The 23,831-nt window shown below is 54.7% G+C and overlaps 2 protein-coding genes across 13 annotated transcripts; both read left to right on the top strand.

Annotated features, from left to right (window-relative positions):
- Positions 1-118: 118 nt before the first annotated feature.
- Positions 119-11,146, top strand: LOC144037789 (uncharacterized). Of its 10 annotated transcripts, none has more exons than XM_077549570.1 (22): positions 119-373; positions 955-1,177; positions 1,326-1,463; positions 1,542-1,619; positions 1,682-1,752; positions 1,824-1,989; positions 2,060-2,166; positions 2,231-2,419; positions 2,498-2,552; positions 2,775-2,894; positions 2,962-3,065; positions 3,283-4,213; positions 4,274-4,641; positions 4,706-4,754; positions 4,840-4,917; positions 5,709-5,902; positions 6,048-6,175; positions 6,253-7,097; positions 8,249-8,320; positions 8,386-8,673; positions 9,086-9,250; positions 9,330-9,635. In XM_077549570.1, the coding sequence occupies exons 2-22, from the start codon at positions 968-970 to the stop codon at positions 9,522-9,524; spliced, it is 4,551 nt and encodes a 1,516-aa protein (XP_077405696.1). In that variant the 5' UTR covers positions 119-373; positions 955-967; the 3' UTR covers positions 9,525-9,635. The 10 variants fall into 10 exon arrangements, with proteins under 10 accessions (XP_077405696.1, XP_077405694.1, XP_077405695.1 ...); XM_077549568.1 differs by adding an exon at positions 10,998-11,146 and having other exon boundaries at positions 120-373; positions 3,283-4,641; positions 9,330-9,393; XM_077549569.1 differs by having other exon boundaries at positions 120-373; positions 2,090-2,166; positions 3,283-4,641.
- Positions 11,147-11,912: 766 nt separating this feature from the next.
- Positions 11,913-23,229, top strand: LOC144037791 (semaphorin-6D-like). 3 transcript variants are annotated; one of them, XM_077549577.1, is made up of 22 exons: positions 11,913-12,060; positions 12,556-12,601; positions 15,019-15,171; positions 15,271-15,385; positions 15,448-15,505; positions 15,585-15,641; positions 15,720-15,821; positions 15,890-15,980; positions 16,063-16,185; positions 16,303-16,391; positions 16,456-16,545; positions 16,669-16,796; positions 16,868-16,999; positions 17,788-17,943; positions 18,208-18,381; positions 19,198-19,341; positions 19,418-19,495; positions 19,700-19,755; positions 19,833-19,889; positions 20,325-20,569; positions 20,632-20,751; positions 21,000-23,229. In XM_077549577.1, the coding sequence occupies exons 3-22, from the start codon at positions 15,057-15,059 to the stop codon at positions 21,693-21,695; spliced, it is 2,826 nt and encodes a 941-aa protein (XP_077405703.1). In that variant the 5' UTR covers positions 11,913-12,060; positions 12,556-12,601; positions 15,019-15,056; the 3' UTR covers positions 21,696-23,229. The 3 variants fall into 3 exon arrangements, with proteins under 3 accessions (XP_077405703.1, XP_077405704.1, XP_077405705.1); XM_077549578.1 differs by having other exon boundaries at positions 11,980-12,084; XM_077549579.1 differs by lacking the exon at positions 11,913-12,060 and having other exon boundaries at positions 12,451-12,601; positions 21,041-21,270.
- Positions 23,230-23,831: the final 602 nt, after the last annotated feature.

Raw genomic sequence — 23,831 nt, forward strand, 5'->3', positions numbered from 1 at the left:
ACGCAAAGCGCTGTGACGTCACTGTGAAAGCGCGGCTTAAAGCCGACGTGACCTTTTTGTATAAATAATTTAGTTGCGTACAACAATTGACACAAACGTTGAATATAATAATATAATCGGGAAGCAGTAGCCGTTAAAAGCAATATTGTTTCCCGCCGTCTGGTCACTGGTTTATGTGACGTCATCATTCCGCGTCGTTACGTCAAGTAGGTTGAAAAGTCACGTTAGTTAAATTACCCGCCTCATTCGAATACGTTGACAACACAAGCAAGAAGAAAAAGAAGAAACATAAGCGACAACTCCGACCGACGCGTGGACATTTTGTTGTTGTTGCGGAGCTGAGTTTAGTGGCACTTCCGCCTGCCTTCGTCGGGTAAAGACTCCTTTTCAACTTCTCGGTTAGCATGCTGCTACTACGAAGCCGTTAGCCTGCCGCTGCAAACTTCTTCCAGCAAGGGGATTTCTTTGTTGCATTAACCCGTGGACAGTATTTTATTTTGAAATGGCTTGGTCAGAACAAACAAAAAGCCAAAAAATGGTCACAATAACGCCTAGGGGTTAAACGTGTTTATTCGTTGACTCTTTGCGTCCTTTTCAGTCTCCTAAATTTAACTTTGGACGGGTGGCGAGAAGGAAGGCGCGTACAGTCCGTCGCCACGTCGATTGAGCAGATTCTGAGATTATCTTTCGCAATGGCGACCAGGTTGCAGACCCAAAAATCGAACACATCACCATATAAGAGCAAATTCAATGGAAGACCTGTACACCAAATTACACACCGTGAGCGATTGTGACGGTCAACTCAACACACTTGAAAGCAAGCAACAGTAAACCGTGAGCAATTGTTTGAAAACAAAAGTGGTTATTCAAACACAAACAATGGCCATTTCCAGTGGGGAAAGTTGTTTTGATATGTGAACGTTTTGACATGTGATCATGAAAGTCGTATCTCAGGCTAGCCAGCAGAATGTGCGCACGTTGGATGAACACGACAGTGACGACGACAACCGTTGACGCGTCTCAGCAGAGAGCCGCCATGGACTCGCAGCCGGCGATTGGCTGGCAGCGGGAGAGGGCGGAGCTCCGGCAGGAAGTGCGCCTGTTGCAGGAAGAGCTGGCGGAGAGTCGGGCCGAGAGGGAGGAGCTGGCGTCCAGGGCCAGGGCGCTCGATGAGAGGGTCAGGGCACTTCCTTGCTCGCTCGCTTGCTCTTCTTCTTTCTCAAACTCTCTCTTTCTCCAATGCTTAATAGCTCTCGCTTTCCACTCTCTTGCCCTAACTATCATCATCATCATCATCATCATCATCATCTGTATGCCTCTACCAGCTGGAGCAGTCAGTGTCTCCCTCGCTCTCCCATCATGAGGAGGAAGAGGAGGAGCAGAGAGAGAGAAGGAGGCGCGACAGGGAGGCCAGGGAGAGGGAGGCCCGACAGGCGCTGCTCGTGCACCGGCTGCAGAACAAGGTCAACGACGTGCACGTTTGTACACGCGTGTGCGTCGCTGCTAACGCTGCTAGCGCTGCTAACACTGCTGCCGTGCAGGTGATGGAGTACAGGGAGCGATGTCAAAGTTTGGAGTTGCAAGTGAAGGCAGGACACAGTCAGCTGATCAGCACGCAGGTGATTGCATCAAAGAAAATGCCTTCGTTTGACGCATGACAATTTCAAAGGTTTTTTTGTAGATGAGTCTGAGGAGGGATACCTCCGAGTCGCTGGAGAGCGCCCTCATCAGCCTGGAGGAGGAACAGCAAAGGTGCGTGCGTGCGCGCGCCCGCGGGGTGTGCTCGGTCCGCTTCCACGTGCGCTCGTTTCACTCGTTTCCAGGGCATCGGACCTGACCCAGACCGCCTCCGTCTTGCGGCTGCAGCTCGGCCAATCGGAGCAGGACAACCGGGTCCTGGCGGAGCGCGTTCGCCACCTGACCTCCCGTTTGACCGGCGCCCTGGAGGAGGCCGAGCGTCGGGTGTCCCGTTGGCAGAGGGAGCGAGAGGTGCGCCGTGGCGGTCGCTCGCCCTCGCCGCCTTTGCCGTCTTGAGATGTCAATTTGTGTGTGCATGTAGTGCGTGTCAAGTGAGATGTCTCGGCATCAGGATCAGCTGTGGTGCGTGTGGCGCTGCGTCATGTCGCTCAGGCAACACTGCCGCGGCCTCAGAACCGCCGCCGACAGGTAGGCCTGCTTTCAGGGACGCTCACGTGCCGTGTCTGCGCGTCTTATGCCTGTGTGTGTGTAGGGATCTGTTGGAGATGAGGACGGAGCTGTCCCGCCTGTCCTTGTCCCTTCAGTCCAGCTGCGACTCCACCTCCTTGCACCTCATCAAAATGTCCCGGCTGCCGGCCCCGCCCACCAGCTCCTCATCGGCCTGGTCCAGTCTGGGGACGTTGACAGTGGGCGAGCTGCTGGAGGCCCCGTCGGAGGACAGGTGAGCTTTCGTCCTTTCCCTGCGGGCGGCACGGCGGCGTAGTGTCGACCTTGTCGGACGGGCTCTTGTGTCTTTCAGGACGCGGGACGGCGAGGCCACGCCGGAGGTTGTGGCGCAGGCCGTCAGCAGGCTGGTGACTTGCAATTTGTCTTGTCGCTCTTTGACCTCGCAAACATTGTTTGTAAACAACTGCAAGACGTTTGTTGTTGTTGCACGAGGTCTTGTTGATTTTCTTCTTTTTGTTTGTGAGAAAACAAACAAACGTTGTGTTTCTGTTGTATGTGATGACAAGTTGTTGTTTTGTGTGTGCTTGGTCAACAACGACATGCCATCCTGTTGTTTTGGCGCGGGCCAGTGTCACGCCTTGAACGTGAGTGCGCCGTCGCAGTCGCTGCTCCGCCGGGACGTGTCCTCCTTGCTGGCAGTCCTCTCGCAGACGGAGAGCGCCCTGGAGTGGAGACAGCAGGAACTGCAGGTCGGTCTCACACGCGTGCCGGCGCCACAAACGCAGAATGAGCCGATGGCGCTGTTGTGTTTGTCAGAGGGCGGAGCTTAGCGTGCGGCGGCTGGACGAGGAGAAGGCCTCGCTGCAGGCGCATGTGGAGCAACTGCAGGACGACCAGTGCAAGTCTCAGCAAGTTGACAGGTTAGCGGCTGGCAACCCGTCTCCTTCCACTTGGCGTGCGGCCAACCCGAGCTTTTGGCAGGCGCGGGCACACACACACACACACACACACACACACACACACATTTGCTTTTCATGACATTCGTTTCCGCGGCGCTCTCGACACTTTTTGCCATTGGCGAGGGTTGACTGCTCCGCCGATGATGGCCGACATTTGATTGCTGTTTGATCGGCGCAGAAAGCGGGAGGCCGCGCCTGCGCCGCAGCAGCTGGAGGCGGAGCTTCGCGCCAGGGAAGAGGAGCTACAGAGGGCAACAGCGGCACTGCAGAGCAAGGAAGAGGAGGTGCAAAGCAAGGAGGCGGGGCTGCACAAGAGGGAGGGGGAGGTGCACAGGAAGGAGGAGGTGCTCCACCAAGGTGAGGAGAAACTGCAGAGTACAAAAGAGGAGCTGCATAATGCACAGCAGGAGCTACAGAAGAGAGGGGAGGAGGTGCATAAAGGAAAGGAAGTGCTACACAAAAAAGAGGAGGTGGTTCTAAGAAGGGAGCAGGAGGTGACGAAGAGGGAGGAGGATCTGCAGAAGAGAGAGCAAGAGATGCAAAAGGCGGAAGAAGAGGTGCTACACAAAAGAGAAGAGGAGGTGGTAAAAAGGGAGCAGGAGAAACAGGACGAGGTCCAGAAGAGGCAGGAGGAACTACAGACAAGGGAGGAGGAGGTGCGGAAGAGCCAGGTGGAGCTACAGGTGAGAGAGGAGGAGGTGCACAAGCGGCAGCAGGAGCTGCAGAAGAGAGAAGAGGAGGTGCAGACCAGACAAAAGGAGGTGCACAAGAGGCAGCAGGAGAAAGAAGAAGAAGTGCAGACCAGAGAAAAGGAGGCGCAGAACAGAGAAGAGGAGTTGCAGACCAGAGAGAAGGAGGTGCACAAGAGGCAACAGGAGCTAAATGAGAGAGAAGAGGAGGTACAGACCAGACAAAAGGTGGTGCAGAAGAGAGAAGAGGAGGTGCAGACCAGAGAGGAAGAGGTGCACAAGAGGCAGCAGGAGATGCAGAAAAGAGAAGAAGAGGTGCACAAGAGGCAACAGGGGCTGCATAAGAGAGAAGAGGAGGTGCAGACCAAACAAAAGCAGATGCAGAAGAGAGAAGAGGAGGTGCAGACCAGACAAAAGGAGGTGCAGAAGAGAGAAGAGGTGCAGACCAAACAAAAGCAGATGCAGAAGAGAGAAGAGGAGGTGCAGACCAGACAAAAGGAGGTGCAGAAGAGAGAAGAGGAGGTGCAGACCAAACAAAAGCAGATGCAGAAGAGAGAAGAGGAGGTGCAGACCAGACAAAAGGAGGTGCAGACCAGACAAAAGGAGGTGCAGAAGAGAGAAGAGGAGGTGCAGACCAAACAAAAGCAGATGCAGAAGAGAGAAGAGGAACTGCAGACCAGACAAAAGGAGGTGCAGACCAGACAAAAGGAGGTGCAGAAGAGAGAAGAGGAGGTGCAGACCAAACAAAAGCAGATGCAGAAGAGAGAAGAGGAGCTGCAGAGCAGAGAGCAAGAGGTGCAGAAGAGACAGCAGGAGCTCCAGAAGAGAGAGGAGGAGGTGCAGAAGAGGTATGAGGAGGTGCAGGAGTGGTGATTGTGTGTTGAGCGCTCATATGATTCGAGTTTGTTGTAGTTTTGAGGCCGAGCTGCTGCAAAGGGAGGCCGTCATCCGAGACGTGAAGGTGACCTCCTTCCTTCCCTCCTACGTCCACCTCCTTCATTGTTGCCGTGTTACGTGCACGCGCGCTGACGCACGTTGTCCCACAGGAGGCGCTGGAGAAAGAGGAGGCGGCCAGGGCCAGAGTGGAAGGAGAAGCGGCGGGCGTCCGAGACGCCCTCCTCAAGGTAGGCCCCCCCCGCCCGACCTCATTGAGCACAAGACAAATTCTTGCAAAAAGGTCAGCGGTCATTCGTCCGTGAAAGCCCGCCAAACCAGTCCAAATGTTTGTCACATAGAGCCAAAGACATTCATTCCCAAGTTGAGACAAGGCGCCAACAAAACTCAAATTGGAGTCAAAAGGAGCCGCAAAAGGCAAGGAAATGATGATTTAGCCCGCCTACTGCCTGGGATAGGCTCCAGCAACCCTTGTGAGGACAAGCGCTTAACAAAATGGATGGACGGATGTCGTCATTGGACATTTTTGTCCAGTCGGCGTCCTTCATCGCTAAGACGTGCACGCTTCATTTGGGATGTGTTTGCCGCTCCGTTAAAAAGGCGTACGGCGTCGTCACGTATTGGCAGCATTCGAAGCCATCTCGGGTTTCGTTTTCTTCCTTCCGGAAAGGGAAGAGATTGCGGAAGTGGCTGGCGAACGCGGCCAGGCCGTCTTTGTGTGTGCGAGCGCTCCTCGACGACGCCATTCGAATGAAAAGCGTGTCCCCAAAATGTCCGCCGGCACGTCCTCATGATGCTCCGCAAATATTACAAGTAAACCATGAAGATGATCCAAAATGTTGTCGACCCCTGACCAAACGCAAGGTTCGAGCTCAGTGTGGATTTTGACCTTCGTCATGTCATCTTCAACTTTCCGCTCTGGTGAAAACGACAAGTTCGGCTCCTCGGTCATCAATCGACGAGGGCCCGACCCGGACCATCTTATTGGCCCACGTTAATCGACCCTTTTCAAAACTCTTAGCGCTCCTCCCAGCATGCGGCGGTGCTGCAGGAGCTGAAGGAGGCGCAGGAGGAGCTGCGGCTGGCGGCCGAGGAGGTGGCCCGGATCCAACGCGTGCACGAGGAGCAGCGCAGCGAGCGCGGCGGGCTGCAGGAGGCGCTGGACGCTCTGCGCGCACAGCGGGAGCGACACCAGCAGGAGGCGCAGGAGCTCAGGTCAGGCCGCGATCCTTAACCTTTGACTTACTGTGGCCAAAAAGCAGCCCAAAAATGTCACTCTCCCGGCGTCACTCCTTAACCACCTCCTCCCCCAAATGCGATTTTCCTTTGTTCAACGCAATGCCGTGCGTGTCGTCATCAGAAGCCGCTTGGCGTCCCTGCAGGAGCAGCTGGAAGAGCAGCACACGCAGATGTCGCACGGCAACGTGGAGCGCAGCCACCTCGCCGCCCACGTGCGCACGCTGCAGGAGGCCAAGGAGGCGCTCGACGGTGAGTTAGCTTTTTTTTTTCTTGTCTTTCCCTCTCAAGCTCCCGCCCAGTCACCGCCCGTCTGTGTTCACCGCCAGGCGAGCTCCGATGCGTGCGGGAGGAGCTGCGCACAGGCACCTCCCACAAGGAGACGGAGAAGGAGCAGCTCGGGAAGGACTTGCGGATAAAAGACGCGGAGGTGGAGACCCTGAGCAGGCGGCTTGACGCACTACTGAAGGAGCGGGAGGAGCATGTGCAGCAACTCGGGCAGGAGTTGGGAGCAAAGAGTGAGGAGGTGCAGAACCTGAGGCGGCGCGTTGATGCACTACTGAAGGAGCGGGAGGAGGTGGTGTCCGAGGAGCAGAGAGCGCCGGAGGAGGACGCAAAGGCAAAGCAGGAACTGCGCCTTCGCATCACACAGCTGGAAAAGGAGAACCAGGAAGTGGAGGAACTCAAGGAGGAGCAAGTGAGAGACGTCCGGGGGAAGAAGGAGCAGCTGCGGCAAGTTGCGGAACGCCTGCGGTTGTCCGAGCTGCGGCAGGAGGAGCAAACCAGGGAGCTTCAGGAAACCAAAGGAAAGCTGAAGCAAAAGGAGGTTCGAGTGGAGGAGCTGGAGCTCCTGCTAGCAGAAATGCAGCAGAGGAGGGAGAAGGCTGTCAAGGTCAGTGTGCTGACGAGGGTCAGGGAGGAGGACCTGAGAAGGACAGAAGAGGAGAAAGTACGCAAAGAACAGCAGAAGGCGGAGTCACGGGAGGAGGAGGCGCGGCTCCTCCGAGTGGGCCTGGAGGAGGACAAACTGCCCAAGACTGAGGAGGAGGTGGGGGCTCTCAGGGAGGCTCTGAGGAGGGAAGAGAGGAGGCGAGTGGAGGTGCAAGAGGAGCTGAGAGCAGCGCAGTGCATGCTCCAGCAGATGGCGCTCGACGTCGCCGCCCTGCAGGAACAGGCACGCACGCACGCACGCACTAAAGTCCACATTTTACTTCACCGCATTCCAACTTTTCTGCAGCAAATCGGACATTTTGAGTGCAACAAAAGAAAAATCGTCAAACACAAACAAACGAATGAAATAACAATTGCTCCATTCATTAGACTACATTGAATCACAAAAAAATGCCACATTAATGTAACAAATGGAAAATAATTAGACAAGTATTGCAATGAAAAAGGTCTGAAGTAATGCAACTAGTGGGGGAAAAAATACATTTGACAAAATGACTTTGCATAAAAAAAAAAAAATGTTTGTTTGTTTATTGAAAATATAAACCAGCCACAGAAATACTGAAATTCAAGTAACGATTTAAAAGAAAAGTATTTTAGTCATCATTAACTCATTTGCTCCCAAAAACGTATAAATACGTTCTATTTTAAATGCTGTAAGTGTCCCAAACGTATGTATTTATACGTTGTCGTTTAAAAAAAAAAAGTTAAATAAATGTTTGATCCTGGAGCTTACAGAAGGCTTTGATGCAGTTTCTGACATGAAGAGGTGGCTTAAAGCACTGTTAGTTATTACAAAAATGGCCAGTAGGTGGGAGCAGAGTAAGAGATCAGCCAGGGCCATGTTGCAAAAAGCTCTCCCCCACGCCGTCCCACTTTGGAAAATAATGATAAAACTTTGCTATATTCTAATGCTAATTGCTTGAAAACGGAAACGGATAGAAATATACTTTTTTTCCTGATGAAAGAAGAGACTCGAATCTTTTTTTGGGGGTCGGTTCCGCGTTTTTGTAGCAATAGAACACAATATTCTTTGTGGGTCTTGCAAAGTCAGTCCGAATCCAGTAAAACGGCCGAGAGCGACGGGGGTTGCTTCAGTCAAATCGGCTGCCAGTCAATGAGTTAAGCAGCGTTTACATGTTGAAGAGGGAGTCGCAAGTTAGAAAAACGTATGGAGTCCTTCCGCCTTACAAGAAAAAGACGCACACACGTCGTAAACAGTTGCGCTTGCACGCACGTGTCAACATTCACACTTTGACACGCACGTGATATACGTCAGCACAAAGTCGTTGAAACACAAAGCATCGATCCTGATCATTTTTCATGCTGTTGAAATGAAAGCTGCGCCGACGCCAACTCTGCTCCTTTTGTGTTCAGGTGAAGGCCAGGGAGGAGGAGAAGGAGGCGCAGGAGGAGACGACCACAAGGACGCTACAGAGACTCCTGCGGGTAGGACGGCCCGGTTTCCGTGGCAACGCTTTGCCACCTGACGCCTCCTCTGTGTTGTCGGCCAGGAGAGCCGCCAGGAGGGCCAACGCCTGAGGGGGAGGAGCAGCGCACTCAACAAGCAGCAAGAGGAGGAGGGCAGGGTCGACCGTGACGGAGGAGTCGAAGCGGCGGAGGTGCAGGAGGAGGAGGCGGAGGAGGAGGCCGAGGAGGAGGAGGCGTGCTCCCAGTCCAAGACTCTCCAGATGCTGGAGGAGGTCAGGAGCAAAAGGAGATCCCAGGAGGAGCTGCGCAGCCCGGAGCAGGAGGTGCGGCTGCAGGAGCTGAGGCGGCGGCACGGCCAAACGCTGGCTCGGGTAAGACGGACATTTCCGGGCCCTCTCAAGTCTTCCATGCAAACGTGCGTCCGCGCCTCCTTCAGGCTTGCGGGACCACAAACCACAAAATCTCAACATTTAGCAAAATGATCCTTCAGGGGTGGCAAAATCCACACACATGAATTACAATGACAACAAAAACATTGAGCAACAATTTTCCATCAAGAAAAGATTTGCAAAGTGTGTGAAGGGGAGCAACGCGTGGCGGCGCCGACGTCGTCATCAACATTTGCCTTCCATTGTAGACGAGAAATGTCGCAATTCATCACAAAAAGATCTGCAAGAAAAGAACAAAAACTTTTGTTGTGCCTCAACGCTTGCAAACGACAACATTTGACTGCTTGACAACACTTGAGAGTGATTGGCGTATTGCGCTGTGTTTCCGCCGCAGGGCGAGGAGGCGTGGCGCTCGCAGGGGGGCGGAGCTAGGCTGCTGCTGCTGCTGCACAGTCGCATGGCTCACCTGGAAATCAAACTGGAGCGCTCGCAGCACAAGAAAGTCAAACTCAAACAAAACAACCGCAAACTCAAGCTGGAGAGAGACGTGCTCAGACAGGTACGTGCGCTCGCACCCGCGACCAATCCGGGGCGCGGGCTTCCTGCCAAATGAAGGCTGGGTCTGGCGTCATCCTCAGGTGTCAGCGGACGGCCACCGGAGGGCGCCGTCCGTCCAACCTTCCCGAGGCAAAGACGCCGCCGGTAAGCTCCATCGAGACCTCGGCCAATCGCTGGCCGCCGTCACGCTGCGTCCAATCGCCGCGTCCGTCCTGCGGGCCGAGACGCAGCGATTGGACCGCAGCCTGAGGGAGGAGGAGCTCCACCGATCGTGACTATCGCCATTTTATCCAACACTGACTCGATCTTTATTTGGATTATTTGGGGACTGAAAGTGATTGATGGTTGGCTTGATGTTAATCAATAAAATGCTGATCGGTTTGTTTGTTGGGCTTCCGTTGCAACATTTCCGCCTTCAAGCTTTTCAATTGATGATTGGCAGCTGCATGTCAAGTTCGCTTCTGGATCGATCGAGACGATTTTTCCAAACTAACAATAATGGGACCCCCCAAAAAAAGAGGCGGAAACGATGAGAGGAAAGGCGGGTGGCGGCCGTCTTCTCGTCTTTCCCAAATTGAAAAAAGACAAATGAGCGCGGCCTCTTGCCTCCGCAAAAGCTGATGAAAGCGTACGTCCAATCACAAGAAGAAAAAAAACATTTGCCGTAAGAGTGAAGCCTGGCACTCGCTTTGACGTTTTCAATTTGGCTTTCAAATGAGGCTTTCCGAACGGCCGCTCGAACGCCCGCCCGCTCGAACGTCCGCTCGCTCGCTCGAACGCCCGCTCGAACGCCCGCTCGAACATCCGCTCGCTCGCTCGAACGCCCGCTCGAACGTCCGCTCGCTCGCTCGAACGTCCGCTCGAACATCCGCTCGAACATCCGCTCGCTCGCTCGAACGCCCGCTCGAACGTCCGCTCGCTCGCTCGAACGCCCGCTCGCTCGAACGCCCGCCTGCTCGAACGCCCGCCCGCTCGAACGTCCGCTCGTTGCTCGAACGCTTGCTCGAACGCCCGCCTGCTCGAACGCCCGCCCGCTCGAACGCCCGCCCGCTCGAACGCTCGCTCGAACGCCCGCCTGCTCGAACGCTCGCTCGAACGCCCGCCTGCTCGAACGCCCGCCCGCTCGAACGCTCGCTCGAACGAACGCCCGCCCGCTCGAACGCCCGCTCGCTCGAACGCCCGCCCGCCCTGTGTTTGGACTCCAAATTGTGCTCGGCGAAGCGTCTGGTTTGAAAGGAGGTCGGGCTTTGAAACCTTTCAAGCCTGCAGCCGCAACGTTTGTCGTCATGAACCCGAGGCAGGAAGCGTCCGCACGCCAAATTCCTACTGGGGCGGGAAACAAACGCCACTGGTTTGTTTTGCTTTTAGCAGCAAAGTGACAAAAGGGGGGGGGGGGGGGGCAGCTTGCAAGTCCCGCTTGTCCTCGCCTCGTCAGCTTCCCACGATGCAACGGGGCCTTTGCTGAAAATGCGGGAATGACGGAACGATTCCTCGGGATCGATTCCTCAGCTTTTCTGCGAATCATTCACGCAGCCGGGCTTGCATGTGATGTCACCAAGCAGGAAGCAGCGGGTAACTTTTATCCATTCAAACCCCAACATCCTGTTCGAACCGAGCACACGAACCAGAACGGGGCTGTCAAGACGCAAAACAAAACAAAGCAGCTGCTAACGACTTGTTGTTTTTCTCCGTCTCGCAATCCTAAATCGTCACTTTTTTTTGCCATTTTCCAAACAACACCTGTGCAGTCGAGCTCAACATTTCTTTCGTTGCCGTTGGTCCGACCAATCAGCTGCGAGCGAGCGAGCGAGTGAGCACTGCCTGCGAAAGGAAAGGTTGGACCAGCCCAGCAACAGCAATCAATCAATCAACGTGATTTTTTCCGCACATGCACGACAACCCGAAGATGAAGATGAGGAAGAGGCGTGTCCTTTTCCCTCCACCTGCTGGCTGCCGTAGCAACGAGGCTGCTGAGCAAAAGGTCAAGTGGCGATGACCACTTCCTGTCTGTTTCCATCCAGCAACGTGACCTTGGTTTGACCCGGCTGCTTGCTGAGCAACGCAAACAAAACAAAAACTGCCCCAATTTTGTGGGCAAGTACACGCGCACGCACAAAGTGCGTTTTGAGGAAGGAGAAGGACGCGGAGGAAGCGGGATGACATTCAAAGTCTGAATTTGTGATGAGCGCACACTCAGCCAATGCACGCCACATCTTCCTGTGTGTCATTTAGGAATCCAACATTTTATTTTATTCTGTTTTTTGCTGTTAATGTCAAATTGGCTTGTTGCTCTAAATTGCTAAGCAACAAAAGTGCCAATCCCTCCCAAATCCCCTTTTAGTGTGCCTGATTTGCAGTCAAAAGTTGTGATGTGAATGAAATAAAAGACACAAATACTTGAAATGTGATTTTTGACAGAAGTGCGCGAACGTGTGCTGATTTCATTCATTTGAAAACAAAACAAAACCAATCAATCAACCAATGCAAATGGCCTTGAAGGGAAAAGGCTCAGAGGGGGCGGAGTCAGGCTCGCGTCGTCGCCACCGCTGATTGGCCGCGCGTGTCGGGGGGCGTGGCCTGCGCCGGGCGGCCGAGTGAGGAGATTAGCTAGCTGCTCGCAAGCACCTTTTGTTTCCGACGCTCGCCACATTTTTGCCGGCTTTTTTCTTTGGCTTTTCTTGCCACGACGTCCTTCCGTCCGTGCGCGCTGGCTCTCACGCACGTGCTCGTGCTCGTGGACTAGCAAGTGCCTTCATTGCAAGCAAGCGGAGCCGCCCGATGCTTTTCTGCGGGGGACGTGCACGCGCAGAGGTGAGTTGGCGTGCACGCGCAGAGGTGAGTTGGCTCGACGTGCACGCTTGGAAAGCTGTCAATCACACGGGCAGCCACGCCCACTCACCCTGAACGATGTTGGCGTGACTGATGTGACGTCATGCCAACGTAATGACGTCATGGAGACCGGGCTCGGCCAAACGGGGCTCCTGGAAATGGCGCTCAACTAGGTCACCAAATGTTAATGAGGTCAAAGGTTAACTGGCCACAACGACCTTGAGGAGAAGCGGGCAATACAAATGCGTGACGTCATCCAATTTGAAAGATCCCCCTCCCCCACAAAAAAAAAAGTGTGATTGAATTGGTTGTGATATTTGATGTGGACTTGCTGCGAACAGGAAGTGCTCACAGTAAACACAAAGTCAGCAGGAAAGTGCATGTGTGTGCTCATGAGCTGTGCAGGAAGGGGCGGGGCTTCTCTCATGTCATGTGATGATGTCACAACAGTAACTTGAACGTTTTGTTTCTGTCCAGGTTTGACAAGCGCGCCGACTGCTCTTCTCTGCCGCCAGAGTGCTCGGTGAGTGCCATAAATGTGTGCGTGTGCGTGCGTGCGTGTGCGTGATGATCAAGATGATGATGGTGATGACGACATGATTGATTAGCAGGAAGTAGTGTTTGCTGAAGAGGAAGTATCAGCGTTGATGTCCAAATAAAAGCTTGTCGTGGTTGTCATGACAACAGGCTACTTACTGCCTTTCCTTTTTGCCAAGCGGACGGCAGCGGCGCCGACCGCCCCTTTTCTTTGCCGCCGCCATCGTCTTAGTTTGAGTTGGCGCTGACCGACCAATCAGATGCTGGGCAGGCTGTTGCCTAGCAACAGCACAGTGGCGCTTGCGTTTGAAAGGAAAACCCTGAGGATAGTCGCCACCCGTGTCCATCAGGCGCTTGTAGGAGAGGAAGTGGGAGGGGCCGGGGGGGGGGGGGGGGGGGGTCAAAGGCTAAAGTCAAAGAAAGGGAAAAGTCTGGCTCTCCTTTCCAGTGACGGCATCGCAGGAACGCCTTCCAAAATGCACCGTTACGTTTGGTGGCGCCAACCGATTATCGAAAGTATCATGTTGGGAGGGGGGGCAACGGGGGGTGTTGTGTACAAGTGTAGCGCTGTCACAGTGCCGGAGCGGCTTGGTCAGCCGCACCCTCCCCATGATGACTCGCCTGCCTTTTGGTTCAAATCCCCTAAATTGGGAGCCCCTCCCCCAATTTGCTGACCTCGCCCCTGTGGCAATTTATTTTCTCATTTGTGACATGCGAGTGCTGCCGACTTTCATCCTCTTTGCTCTCCCTTCCTTCTCTTTCTTGTTTTATTTCCTTCCTTCTTGACTTCCTTTTTTCACCCCTTGCGTCCTCCGTTTTTGCCGGCATGCGTGTCTGTTGTGGTGTCGTCCTTGTTGCCGATTGCGTGCGCGAGGATTTAAGCCCCTCGAATGTCTGGTGCCCGCTGAGCCGTTAATTAGCTTAAGTGCCTCCTTCGCGGCTCGCCTTTGTTTTTCTTCGTCTTCAATTCCTTCCTTCTTTGCTGGCTTGCTGCGGTCGTTCGTGGTGAACTTTGCCGGCACCTCATCTTGATGCAAGTTTGGGCGACGGGGTCATCGATCCCCCTCACTCGGTTGGCCACGCTTGCTAACCCTCGTCCGCGTCGCTCCTTGCGCAATCTCCACGGCCGGCGCCGGCTGAGGGTCCACAAGGTTCTCCAAATGTGGCCTGATGATTTTACACTTGACTTTTCCACTTCCTGCTCGCTCTTGGCCCGTGGGGGCGGAGCTTACCGTTGCCCAGCACTCGGTTTTCTGTGCGTGTGATGCATTGTGGGTAACGTGAGCGCAACACATGACGAAGATTCCGGTTTCTGCCAAACCCTCCAAAGTTCCTCAAATGGCCACCCGAAATCTTTTTGTAGCGATTAATGATGACAACGGCGAAGCGGAATCTTTCACCGCAAAGAGATTAATTGTGGGCATCATGAAGGAGGTCCGACATCACGTTGTGACGGTTGTGACGTGCTGGTTGCTAGGGCGCTGTCATGTGACATGTGTCATGTGACTTAGTCTGCGCTGAGTCATCATCGGAAAGCTCCTTTGGGTCGGCGGCCATTTTGTCTGTCTCGCGTCAAGTCACAACGTCCGTGCCGTTTATTTGCGCTTGAACTTGATGATGTCATCATAGGCCGCCATCATGAAAATCTCTTGGAAAACTTTGGGCCGAATGGAGACTGCATGCCGCCAATGGGAGGGATTTTTTTTCAGACCGATACCAGTACAGATACTCACAATGTCAATTTTCTATTGCTTGGATTTCTGTTTTCTACTTCCTGATCATAAAACGTCCAGAAGAGTCGTGAGAGCGAGGCTGGTATCGCCACCGATACGATACCGAGTGTCCATACTCGATAGCGTTTGTAGCCTCAATTTCACTCCATTTGAATTGCTCCGCCTCCCCCCCCCCCACACTTGCTCGAAACGTCGTCGCCGTGTTTGACCTCAAGCCAGACAGGGATTAGCGTGCAGGTCGTGCGTGCGTCCATGTGGCGGGGGGAGGGGCCCTTTGGGGGTCCGTCCCGCTGTGCCGTCACATCTTCGCTAATCGGATCCCGTCGGGCTTTTTCAGGTTTAGACCTAACCTCGCCGTCTCATCCCCGCGCCGCCTTTGCCGCTAAATCCTGCCGCGCTCAGCGGGGTTCGCCGACCAAAAACGTTCGCGTGCCCGTGCTGAAAAAGCAGGTCAAAGGTCAGCTGGTGCATCATGTCACCCGAGTGAGCGTGAGCAGATGGCCCAGCTCGTGCTAGCATGCCGCTAATGCAGTGGATGAGCTTCCTGAGATTAACGACGGCGAAGGAAGGAAGTTGCCACTGCCGGCAACAGGAAACGGCAGCAAACCAAAAGGAAGCGCCGGGGAAAAACATGAGGATGATGCTCAAGCCGTTTCTTCTTCCAACTCAGCCGACGCCCACCATGACACGCTGACCCCGCCCCCCACGATGGCCGATGGGTCGCCGGCGAGGCCACCGCTGCCGCCGCTGCTCCTGCTCACTTCCTGTTTCCTGTGTGCCTCGTCGTTCCCGCAAGACCTGCAAGCCATCAGCGTGCTGGACGGTGAGCCGGGTGGGGGGGGGGGGGGGGGGGGGGGGGGTGGTTGGGGGTGCTTTTTTCCTGGGTTCAACATGTGCATGCGTGCGCCGTGTCGTCCGTCAGATCCTGGCGACTTCCCGGCGTTCACGAGTCCGCCGCGGGACAACCGCACGCTGCCGCTGGATCTCCGCTTCCAGACGATGACGCGCGTCAACCGCATGCTCTTCATCACGGCCAGGTACGCACACACTCGCACACGTGCGCGCACGCACGCACGCTCACGTGCACTCCGTGTGCCAGGGATCACGTGTTTGCGGTCAACCTAACGACGGCGGCGGAGGCTTTCGTACCGCAGACGGTGAGTTTGCTCAGCTGATGCTAACATTTGGGGACCGCCCCCAAACGGTGAGCGGAAGTGATGTCAGTTCCTGTTGCAGACGCTGACGTGGCGTTCTCTGGACGTGAGCAAGTGCGCCGTGCGAGGGATGGACGGCGTGAGTTGAAGCGCTTCTCCGGCTCGCGTGCCGGCTAGCGTTAGCCGCACGCTAACGCCACCTTTCCTGTTTTGTCAGGACGAGTGTTTCAACTACATCAAAGTTTTGGTGCCTCGCGACGACGAGACGTTGTTCGTGTGCGGGACCAACGCCTTCAACCCGGCGTGCCGCATCTACAAGGTGGAGCCGCACCGTCACCTGACGCTCCGCCTGTGACCCGGCGGTGACCTTTTGCTTTTGTGCGGCAGACGAGCACGTTGGAGCAGGTGGGCTCGGACCTGCCGGGTCAGGCGCGCTGTCCCTTCCAGTCGGGCCAGTCCAGCGCGGGAACCTTCGCCGGTAACGTCCGCCCGCCACCTTGTGCCGCCCGCCACCTTGTGCCGCCGCCCGTGGCGTCCGTGACCTCTGACCTTTGCGCCAGGCGGAGCCTTCTACTCGGCCACCGTGACCGACTTCCTGGCCAGCGACGCCGTCATCTACCGCAGCCTCGGAGACGGCCGAGCCGTCCTCCGGACCGTCAAGTACGACTCCAAGTGGCTGCGAGGTGCGTCGGCAGCACGCCAACACGACGTCCTTGCGTGATGTCAACACATGACATCATCGCGTGACGGCGAGCGCACGTGAGCAAAACACGCCGTCATCATATTTCCTATTCCCGCAGAACCTCGTTTCCTGCACGCCGTGGACTACGGCAGCTTCGTTTACTTTTTCCTGAGCGAGATGGCGTCCGAGTACACCGCCTTGGGGAAGGTACGTACCCTCGCTGGCTGGCGTGCTTGGTGACCGCTCGCCGCATTGGTCCGTGTGTGGGCAGGTCGTCTTTTCTCGCGTGGCCCGAGTCTGCAAGAACGACGACGGCGGCTCGCCGAGAGTTCTGGACAAGCACTGGACCTCCTTCCTGAAGGTCAGACCGCCAGGACCTTGATGATGGAAGTGCTGATTTGATCTAGATGGGGGAGGGGCAAGTTGACGGTTTGCCATCAGTGAGGCGGCGATGCTAACGAGGACGTTTGCGGCGCCCGCGCAGGCTCGTCTCAACTGTTCCCTTCCCGGAGATTCGCTCTTCTACTTTGACGTCCTCCAATCGCTGAGCGGCGTCGTGCAGATCAACGGACGTCCCGCCGTGCTCGCCGTCTTCACCACGCAAGCTAACAGGTCGGTGCTCGGCTCGCCGGCCACCGACAGGAAGCCGGCCCGGTCTGACCCAACGCGCGTGTGCGTGACAGCATTCCCGGCTCGGCGGTGTGCGCCTTCTACATGGACGAGGTGGACGAAGCGTTTGGCGGCAAGTTCAAGGAGCAGCGCGGGAGCGACTCGGCGTGGACGGCCGTGCCCGACGACGCCGTGCCCACGCCGCGGTGGGTCGCAACACGCACACGCACAAAAGTCAAGTGGCAGCGAAAAAAGAGAAAACAACAGCAAGCAAATGTTGCTTTTAGTCCATCCAGACTTTTGTTTCCTTCTTGGAACAAAACTTTTTGGCTTGAATCCCAAAGTTGGTCGAGTGCAAAAAGTTGCGACATCGTTTGCCAAAGATGAAGCTCGTCTGTGCTTGCAAAACGTCCTCACAAGCACAAGCGCTTATTTGTGGGAAATTGCGTCAATCCATCGTCTATTTCGGCAATTCATCGCTGGGCTTTTGCTGTGGACTTTCAAGTATACTTAATAGTGTACTTAAATGTACTTGAAAGGATACTTATTAATATCATTTAGAGTATACTCAAGTATACTTTTAAGTGTACTAAAACGTCCCAATTTCGTCCCAAGGAGTGCACTGGAAGAATAAACTTAAGTATATTCTATGTTATGTTCTTAATGTATTCTACTTTTCGGCAAGGGACATTTGATTGACCAGGGAATTGATTGATTGACTCGTTCCGATCAAAGGTGTGCAATTTCTGACCGAGTTGCCGTCGATCGTCGTCACGGCGAGTGCACGCAAGCTTGTCAAATCGACGTGCGCATGCTAACCGCTAAGCTAAGTAAGCCAAACGTGCACTCGTGCGTTGTTGGCATACGCTCGTCAGTGTGGAAGCGATCGGGACTGACAGCAGGCCGAAGATGTCCTCGGTTCAAAGGTCATGCTGTACACTCATCATCATCGTCATCATCATCATCATCCTCATCCTCCTGATCTGTACGGCAGGCCCGGCTTGTGCGCGGGCGACGGGACGGCCGGCGACTTCAAGTCTTCCGTGGATTTCCCCGACGAGACGCTGGCGTTCATCAAATCGTTCCCGCTGATGGACGGCGCCGTGCCCGCCGTCAACCGGCGGCCATTTTACACCAGGACCGCCAGCAGGTAGGACTTGATGGCCGACGCCAAGACTTCGCACGGCAAAGGTTGAGCCCAGCTTTTATTTGGGCTTCCTCTTACGCACACATCTGCATCTGACACACGCCAACACGCATGCACGCACGTTCACGTGAGCGCCCGCCACATGCAAACGTGCACAGGCAGCGGTAACGTGATTGCGCTTCGTCCCGCCCCTTTGCACACGGCAGCCAATCAGAGCCCGCAGCCATCAGCTTCCTGTAACCAGCGTGCGTCCGTGCGTGTGCGCAGGTCCAGGCTGACGCAGATGGCGGCCGACGTGTGGGCGGGTCCACACAAGGATCGCACCGTGCTGTTCTTGGGCTCGGAGGACGGGCGGGTGTCCAAGGTTCTGGTCGACACGCTTGCCGACAACGCGTTTGGCTCCAAACTCCTGGAGGACATCAACGTCTACGACCCACACAGGTTAGATCAGCTCGCGCACGCGCACGCGCACGTGCACGCGCACGCGCTGCTAGCATACTCAAGTAGTAGCATCACAGATGTCGTCAGATTTGGGAATGCTGAAGGTTCCGGAACTCGTCTGTTGTCACGAGCTCGGCAAAAGGAGCGACTTGTTGACATTGGCTACTTGTACAAGTTCCAAGTTGGTGGCGAACCTTTTTGGTTTGTGACTAAGCGGTCGGCCATGTTGGACAGCAAGCGCACAGGTTGGCCTCAATCTCGTCATACGGCAGTCAAGCAAAATGTTCGTCGGAAGACCCGTTGCACTCGTGCAACAAATTGTCCTTCGACATTCCACTTGACATTCCAATTTGTTTGGCTCGCTTTCTTTAGCCTTTGAAGGGAATGCCAGCGTTGTGGGTCGCTTCTGGCGGCGGCGGCAGCGGCGGTGGCGGTGGGCACGGGTTCCTTTTGGTGGCGCGTCCGGACAAAAAACGGATGATCGCAAATTACAAAATGGGAAGGAAAAGCTTTTCTTTCTTTCTTTTTTTTTTTTTACCATAGCGTCTTGCAAAGTCACTTAAAGTGGAATCAGTTGACCTTTGTGTTGACCTTTGTTTTTGTGGTTTCGTTGACGACCCTCGCCCGGCCGGGGTCGTTTGATGTGCTTTTGTGCAGTTACGCACGCTGACAAAGTGACCTTAACTCCGCCCACTTGAGTCGACAACTCGTCATTAATCATCGCGTGCTGTTGTAGCGTTTGACGTGGCGCGTTAGCATGAAGCTAACGTGACGTCAAGCGCCGACTGCTGAAGTGTGGATGTCAAACGTCTTCAGGTGCGACGTGGGCGTCCCGGAGGAGGACCGCAGGATTTTGGCTCTGGAACTGGACAAGGAGCACCACGCCCTGTTTGTGGCCTTCAGCAGCTGCCTGGTGCGCGTGCCACTGAGCCGCTGCCGACGGCACGGCGCCTGCAGGAGGTGGAGACGTTGAAAACCGCCAGCATGCGTGCAAGCGTTGCCGATCACGTTGTCTCACAACCTCCCTCCCGCCCAGGTCGTGTCTGGCCTCTCGTGACCCCTACTGCATCTGGCTGCGCACGGGAACTTGCGCCGACATGGCGCCTGGCTTCAAGTACGTCCTGACTCCAAGGCTGCTCAAGTCTGGTCCTCCCGAGCCCCTTTCCCTCCTCCGACACACCTGACTCATAGCATGAGGATGCAGCTCGTTTCAATCTGGCCAAAAGTGTCTGGTGGGCTCTGGAGGGCCCGACTAGGGCACCCCTGCTACATCTTCAAATAGCGGAGTGCATGTTTGACTGCGCGGTCTTGTCGGCAGGGCGGGCTTTGAACAAGACGTGGAGGGAGACCACTCCAACATGGCCGCTTGTCACGGTGAGACGCGGCGCCCGCCACCTGATGTTAGCACGTACATGTTAGCACGTCTCCTTTTGTTTGGTTCTGTTTTGCAGCCGACATCTCGCCGACCTCTCGTAACCGGGACATGCCCCCCGCCGACTCGGCTTACGGTAAGCCCCGCCTCCCGCCGCTGCGCGTGTCATGAACAGCGCTGCCGCTGGACCGGAACGCGAGATTGGCGTGAGAAAAAACTGCGAGACGTCACTCGGCCTTCACCTTTGGCCACGTGTCCGTCGCAGAAAGATGGCGGCCGAAGGTGTCAGCATCCTGTTGGGCGCGGCGCCACCTATGGAAATGAACATTGATCATGTGATGCAACTTTTGCAATTGACTCAAATGAATTGTCTCTTTTCAAAATGAAACATTCAACACGCTGGCCTCTTAATCAAATCTGATTCGCTCAATGCAAAAAGCCACGGATGTGCTAACCGTTAGCATGTAAGCGTTAGCATGTAAGTTGTTGTCTGTCCATTTCAAGTGTGAAGAAAAGTGTGCCGTGTCCACACGTGTGTTTGAAGGTGTGTGTGCGCTTGTGCGTGTTTCAGGCGTGCGTGACGCCGCCGCCGACGACTCGGCGTCTCACGTCCACTACACTCTGCTGATCGCTTGCGTGCTGCTGGCCTTTTCGCTGGGCGCCGCCTTGTCGGGCCTGATGGTGTCGCGTTGCGGCGGCCGGCCGGACGCACGACAGAAAGTCCAGTTGTCCAAAGACCTGGAGGCCTCGCTGCCGCACGCCTTGTCCCTGCACTCGCTCGCCAGGATGGGCGGACTCCCGGACGCCGCGCCCAAGGTGAGTCGCAAGCCAATCAGGAGGCAAGGAACGCACGAGCCGCTGACCTTTGTCTCCCCCAGGAGGACAAAAGCGGCAATTGGCAGTGCCCCAAGACGTACGTGTCCTTCATCCCCGGCGGCCCGGCGGCGGCGGCGGCCCATCTGCTGACCACGCGGCGACTTCCTGCGGCCGAGCCCCTAGTCAGTCCTTTTCATGTTTGACCTTTTGACTTTTTGACCTCATTTCAAAAGAATCATCCCTCATCCATGATCGGAAGCGCTTTTCCTCACGAGGTCGCGGGCATGCGTGCCGGAGCGCGTCCCAGCCGTCTTCGGCACGCCCTCAACCGGCGACCGCAACGAGGACAAGCGCTCTCCAAAATGGAAGCTTGATGTTGAATCGTGCATTTCAAAAAGTTGACTGACTCAACATTTGTCCTTGCCGGCAGGCGGCCGGCGACTTGCCGGCAATTCCCACGCCAAACTCCAGCCCGGAATTCCCTCGGCCGGCAGACGAGGCCGCGACCAAAGGTGTGACTCCGCCCCCTCATCTCGGCGACGACGTGGCTGACGTGTCGGCGTTGGACGAGCTTCTGAGGCACATCCAGCAGGTCAGCGCGCAGGGTGACGGAGGCATCAGGGTCCTGACGGCCACCCCTGGAGACCACCATCATCATCTTCATCTTCATCAGAGCGGCAAGATGCGGGCCCACGGCCATCACCATGGCAACCAGCAGCCGTGCGACCAAACACAAGCGCTGAATGCTAACAGCGCTATGTTGCGACCAGCCGCCATCGCGGAGGCGCCCGTTTGGCCCCGTGGCCCCGCCCTCATCAAGATGGCCGGCGGCCTGCCGCGCCACCACAGTTTCAACCAGCGGGGTGCGCCGCCACGCCAACATTTCCTGGCCAGAATGAACAGCAACGGACTGCCGGCACGCCGACAGCGGGCGGCGGCGGCGGCGGCGGGGACCTGCCTGACGCGCCAGCACAGTTACAGCGAAGGCGTGCATGTGCAGCGTGCTAACGTGGCTACCGCGAGCGCCGTGCGCCGCGCCGTCTCGCTCAAGCCCCAAGTGCCACCCAAACCTTTGTTCCTGCCCAACGTCTCTGCGTCGTCGGCGTTAGGACGGTCCGGGTGCTGAAGGCTCGGCGTTTCCTCGCAAACTCATTGCGGCCGCTCGCAACGCCGGTAAAAGAAGCTACGGTAACGCCGCTAACGCCATTGCGTCATCAGAGCAGACTCCACGCATGCCGTGCCATCACGTGAGTGTAGTAGCCCCGCCCACTTTTCTACCATATTGGTATGTGAAATCCGAGAGGGCAGCAATAAGACAACACGTATCAGAATTCAAAGTTCATTGACTTCAAACGTTTGTAAAGTACAAAATATTTTTTTTATGTGACAACCATGAAAAGCAAAACAAACAGGATGCGCCTTTGTATTTGGGACTTTACTTCTGCGATCCTAAAAAGGAAGCAGGAAACTGAAGAAAGCTGAGTGTGACCTCTGACCTCAGCTTGTTGTTTGAAGCAGCTGCAGCGCCCCCAGTGGCCATGACAGCATCAACACGTAGCATTCCGCTTATTTATAAGCTCAATGATTGTGAGTATGGTTGTTTGTCTCTGTGTGCCCTGCGATTGGCTGGCAACCAGTTCAGGGTGTGACCCCGCCTACTGCCCGAAGCCAGCTGGGATAGGCTCCAGCACCCCCCGCGACCCTTGTGAGGATTAAGCGGTAAACAAAATGGATGGATGGATGGTTCATATTTCTATCATCAGTAACAATAACGCTGACAATGGGAATGTCTTTTTTTTATAGTCTTCTCATTTCTTTTTACGATTTAACGTGATTTTATTTCGTGCGACTCGCACATTCATCAAGACAAATCAATCGGTTAAACCAGGGGTAGGCAAGTTGGGTCCTAGAGAGATTTGCTGTCTCCCTCCTCCAACACAGCTGAGAGGCTCCTGCAGAATGTAATGATGAGCTGATGATTTGAAACACCTGCTTTGGAGGCAGGAGACACGGAAAGCACGCAGGACCCACCTTGCCTATCCCTGGGTTCAACAACCAGCTCGGTACAAGATGGATTCTCGGCACGTTCGTGGCGGGGATTGAAATTGTTCTTTACATTTTGGTGTGCGCTTACAACAGGAGGACCCCGAAATGTGCTTTCTTTGAGTGGGCTAATTTGCAAAGTCACTTCCTGCTAGCGTCCTTTGATGTGGTCCTGTCAGATGTCCGCCTGTTTGGCAAAAACTAGGATGGCGATGATTTGTGTTTTCTATCAAGAGCGGCTTGCTTTCAGTACACGTGTGCTGATTTATGTCTTTTTTGCAGGCTTTTGACGCCATCAAACATTGATTGTTGTTTGGGCTTTGGGGTCCATTTTTGTAAGGTAGTGAAAATGTTGTCCAGACATCAGCAGCCGCTTGTCTGAACCCCGCCGGGATTGTTTCCTCCATGTGACCGTTGTACGCATGCCATTCGCCAGGGATGTCCACTTCGAGCTTTTTATGCTGGCGGCAACACAATGATTAACATTAATTGATGAGAAATTGTGAGGAGAATTAAGGGATTACAGTCTTTGAGACAAAGAATTGAAGACGAGACCATTTGCAGATGGCACCTCCATATTTTTGAAAGATGGTCAATAAAAACTTTTCTAAAGCGTCCGGATGAAATAGTGAAAATATGTCACATGTATTGCTTCGATTTTAGTCAAATCTGAAATAAAATACTAACCCTAACCCGACTACAAATGTAAGAAGAAGAGAAAACGTGAATGTTGCTAAGGGACGCATACGCGATAAGAACAAGTCGTTGGTTAACGAGACACTCGCTTGCTTATTTGTATTCTTTCGGACGGTTACTTTTCGACAACTTCTCAGCACTGCGACAGTCGATTTTCTATTTGTAATACGTTTGAAAAAGATCATATCCAATGACCAAAACAGACACAGGCCATTTTTTAAAATTAAAAATAGAAAAACGACTCGTTATTTGATGTTGGTTTTAAAATAGAAACGCCTCAATTGTAATAAAGCTGCATTTTCTCGTTTGTTGTCTAGAACGAGTAAGGAAAAGCCCAACAGATGTTCCGTTTTTATTTCTTCAACCAATGGAATATACAGCACGAGACACGTCGAAAGACGAGCTCGTTAACCGGTACCGTATTTGTTTTTGTTCCCTGAAGTCAACACCGACAGCATTTCCCAAACTGACCAGGAGATGGCGACAGCGTGACGTCTGAAGTGTTCCTTCATTCACCTCCAGC

This window comes from Vanacampus margaritifer, chromosome 17 (genome assembly GCF_051991255.1).
Source record: "Vanacampus margaritifer isolate UIUO_Vmar chromosome 17, RoL_Vmar_1.0, whole genome shotgun sequence".
NCBI lineage: Eukaryota > Metazoa > Chordata > Actinopteri > Syngnathiformes > Syngnathidae > Vanacampus > Vanacampus margaritifer.